The following is a 6,847-nucleotide window of genomic DNA, read 5'->3' as shown; positions in this document are numbered from 1 at the left end:
ATAGCAATCAGGGATACATTGTTGCCCATACCATTTTCCAGACTTTTGCACATAGGAAGTCACACAGACACACACAACCCTACAGATGAAGTGTCTGAAGCAGGGTTTCCCCATCCAATACCCAAGTACCCCTGACCCAGTTTAGATTCTGTTCTGGGTCGAATCCACAATACATTCAGTCTAATTTGACTAAGCAGTAGAATGGTACTTTCAGGTTTTTTTTCCAAGCGTGTCTCCACTGACATTCATTGATATTAGGTATAATTTTTTTTTTTTTTTTAAATCTGTATAGTCAGGGGTAGCCTGGACTCAGGTCTAATTGATCTGGGAACAGGCTAGGTCAGGAGTAGTCAAGGTGCAGAATGAGGAAACACTGGTTAAACGTTTGCCTTTTCTTTTGTTTCATTGGCTGGGAGGGGCAGACGTGATCACAGATGGGCTGCATCCCACATGGCACTCTATTACCTATATATTGCACTACATTAGACTAGGGCCCATTGGGCTATGATCAAAAGTAGTGCACTTTATAAGGAATAAGGTACCATTTAGGACACACCCTTGATTTAAGTGCCTCTGCTTTACAGGCGGGAACCAGCTTGATCTGTGATTGGTGGTGAGCCATGCGAGGGGAACAAAGTGAGTGCCCCCCTCAGAAAACAACGCTCACACTGACCTCACACAAAACACTGATAAAAATAAAAATATTCAAGCCTTTAAAACACATGAGTGTAAAAATATAAAGTACCTGTTTATATATATTTATATATGAATATTCATTGTTTTAGTCTTTGTAATGCAAGGACGTGGAAGCCGTAGGCAGGGTACCCCTATAAAAATAAAAAAATTAAAAAACAATAGGAAACTTCTTTTTTCTCTTTCTTTCCACGAGAGAAATTTCCATTTTGAAAAGAATCGGGACAAGCCAATTGTTTTCCCATCTGGAATTTGGCCGAGAGACACAACAGCAAAAACACAAAACAAAAGAATAGCGGGGCCACCCTCTTCCGGTCCAGTCCCTTCCATGGGTCTCTGTTCTACTCTCCCTCTCCCCCCTGGCACCTCCTGGCCCTCAGCCCACAGCTTTGTGCTTGCCCCCGCAGCAGTGGCAGGCCACCCCGCAGCGGTAGCAAGCACGCAGGGGGGCGTAGCAGCACATGCAGGGGGCCAGCAGCGACAGCCCAACCAGGGCCAGCCAGCGCAGGCAGAAGCGCTCGTCGCTGGTGTCGCACGAGCACGGGTCCGAGTAGTCGCCCTCTGGGTCCGACATGCAGTGGTAGAGCAGGCTGTCCGCGCACCACATGAAGCTGACCCGATGGATGCACGTTTGGATGGGGTCCGGCGCCTCCTGGCACCGCCCGCGCCTGTTTTCCTCGTGGTTGAACATGTCCCGGCAGTAGACGCAGCGCGAGCGCTCGCCGTCTTCCTTCCGCCGCTTGACCTTGAGCTGGAGGGTGCGGGGCTGGGCTGTGACCACCGCCCTGTGTCCCCCGATAAGGCCGCCCCCACCAAGTCGGTCCACACAGCCTATCTTGGGGTCCCTTGCATGCTGGTGGGGATCAAGGCCCAGGGGGTAAGGGTAGGTGTAGTCGTGCTTGGGCGGCTCGCTCTTGGCGAAGTGCACGTAGGCGTCGGCGTTCTCGGGGTGCTGGATGAGTTTGTTGCGCGTGGCGGTGGCGTGCCGGTAGTCCTCGTACCCAGTCAGCCAGGTCCGCTCGCGAGGGTTGATGCGCACAATCTCCTCCTCCTCCACCTGGAAGCGGACGTGGCGTGGGAACATGGGAACCGACTGCAGAGATGGAGAGCAAAAAAAGATGAGAACTACACAGACCAGTCTACAAACTACAAAACTAAACATGGGGCATCTGAACATGTCTTCCAACAAGCAGGTAACTTCCAGGCCCAACTTGAAATACATTATCACACTAGTACCATAGTTTATACTTCAAAAACACTCATTCCTTCTGTCCCTCCCACCTATCCATTGTAGTAAAGAATATAGCCGCAAGCCCCTAGCTCCAACACATATGATTTTTTTTTAAAGATCCAAGTTTTGGTGACCCACCTTCGCCACTGTCGTCCCCCAGCCACCCACCTGATCCAGGAAGTAGTGGTCCGAGGGCCGGTGCTGGTCGTAGAAGTGGCCCAGGATGCAGTTGTGGCGGCGCGGCTCGCAGAAGCTGGGCGGGGCCAGGGTCTGCAGCTGCAGGGGCTCCTTCTTCTGGGAGTGGGAGGAGTTGGACGAGCTGTCGGTGGCATTCTGAGAGACAAGACCAAACCAAACACGAGTCAGGACAGGGTCCTGTTCATCAGGGCACGCAACAGACGTTTTGCATTTCTTATTGGACAGCTCTAGATAGCCCCTCCCGTTTGTCCATTTTCTTCCACTTGATGTCTAATGAACACGACCCACGACTACACAAGGAATATCCGACCAAGCTTCCCATTAGAAAACATCACTGCTTTCTGGCACATTGTGTTTGGCTACGCTTAGCGATGTAATGAACGCTACCACTAATTTTGGAGATGGTGAGATAAAGACAACCTTGATTGGACACGAGAACCCGTGCTGGAAGCAGACTCCCATCGGCCCTTTACACAGAGACCAACAAACCGACCTGCACATGGCACGTGCTCAGTGGGCATTTGCTAAGGTAAAAGTGTGTCATGGCTCAGAGTCAAAATCTCCCTACTTCTGTATGCAATTAACCAACAACCCCCCACGCCTCCCAAAAAAATGATGCCTTCAAGAACAAAAGAGTGGTAAAAATGGTTCTGAAGACTCCTTTTTTTATATTGAGGGTAGGTTAAATTAATTCCAGCTAGGAGACTTACAGCCCCTTTAGCATCGAGCAAGACCAGGAGTGTGGTCGATTGCGTCACCAGTTGAGGCCGACGCGGGGCACCTCTTTCATGTGGGGGTGTGGGCATGCTTTTGAGCTAACTCGGTTCCCTCGTTCGCCTCACCGCAACACTGCGTGCCAGAGGACCACTAGTCAGCGGGTAATCATACGAGAGGGAATCCGAGAGGGAATCAGGCCACGGCATATGATATCAAAATGAGAGCACCACCTCTCTCGTCCACTCTCATTCACTTTGGACGGTTTCTGGTTTCTTAGTCCCAGGTTTATGGGACAGACAGCCTCTCTTGCTATAGAGGGCTTTGGCGAGCCCGGCCAAAGCTAAAAGTGGTATCCCTTCCTCGGGCGATGCCAAGAGCTTGGTTAAGGTTGAGAAAAGTTCTTTAGGAGGCAAACCGGGGCCCGTCTGATGGAGATGATTACAAACACAGACCCTGTTCAGATATTTACTCCGACAGCGAGGCTTTCTCGAGGGAAAATAATAATAAGAGAGAGAAAGAAATGCTCTAGAGCACTCATAGCACAAGACCTATGGAATGTAAAAGGGATAAATTACCCATGTTCATCACAAAAGCCACGGAAGTCCACCAGGCGTGTTGCTTGGGGAGAGGTGTGTGGCGCAGCGTCTGATTTCAAAGGCATACCTCTGCCTTGTTTGAAGATTTTCATCATCTCTTGGTTTGGGTGTGAATGGAGGTGAATAAAGACTGGAGATTAAGGCAAGGGGCTGCATCTGGTGGGGGGCAGGAGCCCTTTGATGTAATTACAGAGTAACACACACACACACACACACACACACACACACACACACACACACACACACACAAGCCAGCTTGTAGCCACTGTGCCCTAGAGCACAGGAAAAGCCAAATGGTAGGAGCTGTGTGTGTGTGTGTGTTGTGCTAAGTGTGATTACTGTGGGGCCGGTTGGGGGATGTGTGCGACAGGGTCTAATTGTGAGTGTGTTTGTGTGTGCGCGCATATGTAAGGGATATATTTGTAAGTGTGTGTGCATGTGTGTTCCTGTGCTTGGAATGATTTCTGTGGTTGGGGAGGGGGGAGGGGTGTATTTGTGGCTGAGCTAATTATCAATTTAGCCTCCAGACCAGACACAGGAATGGAACTCGCGGCAGCTGGCGATTCTAAAACTACCCTCGGCCTCATCGACACTACAGAGTGGACAGTCTACTCACCAGCAGCCCATTCAAAAAGACCCTGATGTCCAAAAGGGTAAGCCTACACACACACACAGTGTGAGGCATTTGAGCCTCCTGCATCCTTGTTAAACATCCCCCCACAAGCCCCAAAGGGAGACATTCCAACAGTCTGTCCAAATCTCACCAGTCACACCAGACCTTCCAAAAAGAGGAGGAAGTATTGCATCATCCCAGGGAGTGTCTTATTTACTCTTTGACTAATATTGTTCTAGCGCCTGGGGGGGGTAAAGGTCATTTGTCATTGTCCTCTCCCCTCCATCTGTGCCCTGGACTTCAGTTCCCTCAGGCTTTTCAAAAAAGACAGATCCTATCTAATACAATGTGACCTTCCCCCTCCTTCAGGCTAGCTCTCTGGGCCACAGGGGAATGAGGCTAGATTCCAAAATAAAAAATAAAAAAAACAGGGGGGGGCAGCAACCAAGGCGAATTGAAGCGTTCCCTTGAGCAGACCTGCTTTTTCTAAGTAGGGCCAGCTATGTAAACAGGGAGGCAGTGACGGATTACTGACGGGCCCTCTTCCCTCTGACTGGACATCCTGTGGAAACGACACGCTAGGCCCTTTTCCTCTTTGATGCCATCGGGAAGGGAGAAGGAGGGAAAAAAGGAAGAGAAAGAGGGGAAGCGAGTGTAAGGACCTGGACTTCCCATCACTATCAGGTTTAGGATAAAGGCTAGGTACGCCAGACAAGAGGAAAGCAAATGAGTTACAATGGACGGATTCATTGGCCTAGTATCATCAGGTCGCTATTATTAATGTTGAGTGGATAAAGTTGTGTAGCAGTGAAGGCCCATCTCAGTTTCTTTAAGTAGTAGTGTAGTACTTAACCATTTCTTAGTTGTGTGCTTTAGTAGCGTCTTTTCTCTTGAGTTTGGTAGTCTTGTCAGCATCACGTTTTAGCATGTTTAGTTATGTGTTAGCATGTCTGCTAGCTTACAGGGATAATGCGAGATTTCTAGATTTAGGTCATTTTTCTACTTAACCAGAGTCAGACGAGCTCATTGAAAACCATTTTTATGTCTCTGTGTGCCGTTTGGAGATTATTAACGATCACATATCGTTAGCTTAGAGCAATTTCTGGAAGTCTCCCGGTACAGTAGCCAGCACCTCTCAAAAGCAGGGAAATAGATCTTCCAACTACTCAAACTTATAGTCTTACAAAGCTAAACATAGTAAATGTGTGACTTTGACTGATCTTCTATCCACGTCATTCTCTTTCCCGTGATCGCAAAGTTTTATCGGTCTCAATGGCGCTCACAGACACCACAATGGTAATCATACAATGTTCTGATATCTATACATCTCTATGTGACAACGGGACAGAGAAGGGGATAGAATCACATTTCTTATGATTATCAGTAAAATAACCACATGTATAATATATTCTTTACTATGTATAGCTTTTTGTAAGACTAAATGACCAACCACCCAGCTTTGGTTCAGTTATAAAGTTTCCATGCTTTTGAGAGGAGCTGGCTACTGTAATGGGAGACTTCCAGGAATGGCGAAGGTATATAAAAGATCCATGCACTTACCACAAATGCCTTGTTAACTCTGTGTTAGGCCTACTCTTCTTTTTGTATCGTCATGAGCACAGTATACATGATCCCAATTTAAGCTCCAAGACACTGGCGATATCAGAAACTTGAAAAAGTTCACAGTGCTGATTTATTGAAACATTGAACCATGTTGCGGCACCGTATGTTTAAAAGCTCCATGGATAGCGTTAAAACCATGCCGTCATATCTGAATTCCGACATCTTTACGCACCTTCGACATTGTCCTAAACTAGCGATATGCTTACTTCAATAATCTCCAAACTGCACGCAGAGACTTTGGGTAAGTAGAAAAACAACCTAAATCTCAGTGTCCCTTTAAGTGTTCGTGTGTCTGCTTGATAAATAAGTAACATATTAGCATGTCCGCTAGGCTAGCTAACAGTGTGTAGTCAGTGTACAGTGGTAGTAAAGGGTTAGCATGTACGCTAGACTAGCTAACAGTGTGTAGTCAGTGTACAGTGGTAGTAAAGGGTTAGCATGTCTGCTAGGATAGCTAACTGTGTGTAGGCTGGGAACATTACAGTGGGTCAGGCAGCAGCAGTTGGGATGGAGGCTGCCAGGCAGAGGCCTCCACTGCAGATGCAACACTTATGACTCATGTACAATCTCCCTCGCTCTCTCCTCCCTGGAAATTAGGCCTATTCAAAACCATGTGATATAAGAGCAACACACACTGCAGTTATAGCTGTGCAGGAATGTATGCCTTACTGGACTGATGCTTTTGATGCCTTTTCATGTTATCCATGCCAGGAATGGAACTGGCATTCAGGGCAGTGATCTAGTGAACTGCGGGAGGTGGCCACATTCTAGCTAGCTCTGGCTAGGGATGGGTATTTGAAATATTTTGACTGTTCGAGTATTCGCATGATTCCTGTTCGAGCACTTGTATGGAAATAAAATCTATTTTTAAGAACACAATGCACAGGGAAAAAATGTTTTGCGCATTTATCTACAGTGCATTCGGAAAGTATTCAGACCCCTTCACTTTTTCTACTTTTTGTTATGTTACAACCTTATTCTAAAATTGATGAAATTACTTTTTTCCCCTCATCAATCTACACACAATACCCCATAATGACAAAGCAAGACAACGCAGGAGTGGCTTCGGGACAAGTCTCCTTGAGTGGCCCAGCTAGAGCCTGGACTTGAACCCGATCGAACATCTCTGGAGAGACCTGAAAATAGCTGTGCAGAGACGCTTCCCATCCAACCTGA

The 6,847-nt window shown here is 47.5% G+C and overlaps 1 protein-coding gene across 4 annotated transcripts in view; it reads right to left on the bottom strand.

Moving 5' to 3' along the window:
* Nucleotides 1-229: 229 nt before the first annotated feature.
* The window catches only part of LOC106585934 (sprouty-related, EVH1 domain-containing protein 2), a 27,372-nt gene continuing 20,754 nt past the window's right edge, over nt 230-6,847 (bottom strand). For 2 of the 4 annotated variants that reach the window (XM_014172684.2, XM_014172704.2), the window contains exons 5-6: nt 2,063-2,257; nt 230-1,786 (exon numbers count right to left, since the gene is read on the bottom strand). In XM_014172684.2, the coding sequence (XP_014028159.1) occupies nt 1,070-1,786; nt 2,063-2,257 (912 nt within the window). In that variant the 3' untranslated portion in view covers nt 230-1,069. The remainder of the gene's footprint in view (nt 1,787-2,062; nt 2,258-6,847) is intronic. The other 2 variants (XM_014172699.2, XM_014172711.2) reach the window with 1 other exon arrangement.

This window comes from Salmo salar, chromosome ssa02 (genome assembly GCF_905237065.1).
Source record: "Salmo salar chromosome ssa02, Ssal_v3.1, whole genome shotgun sequence".
Lineage (NCBI taxonomy): Eukaryota > Metazoa > Chordata > Actinopteri > Salmoniformes > Salmonidae > Salmo > Salmo salar.
Note: the sequence above shows the minus strand (reverse complement) of the source record. Positions and strands in the feature narration are given on the sequence as shown.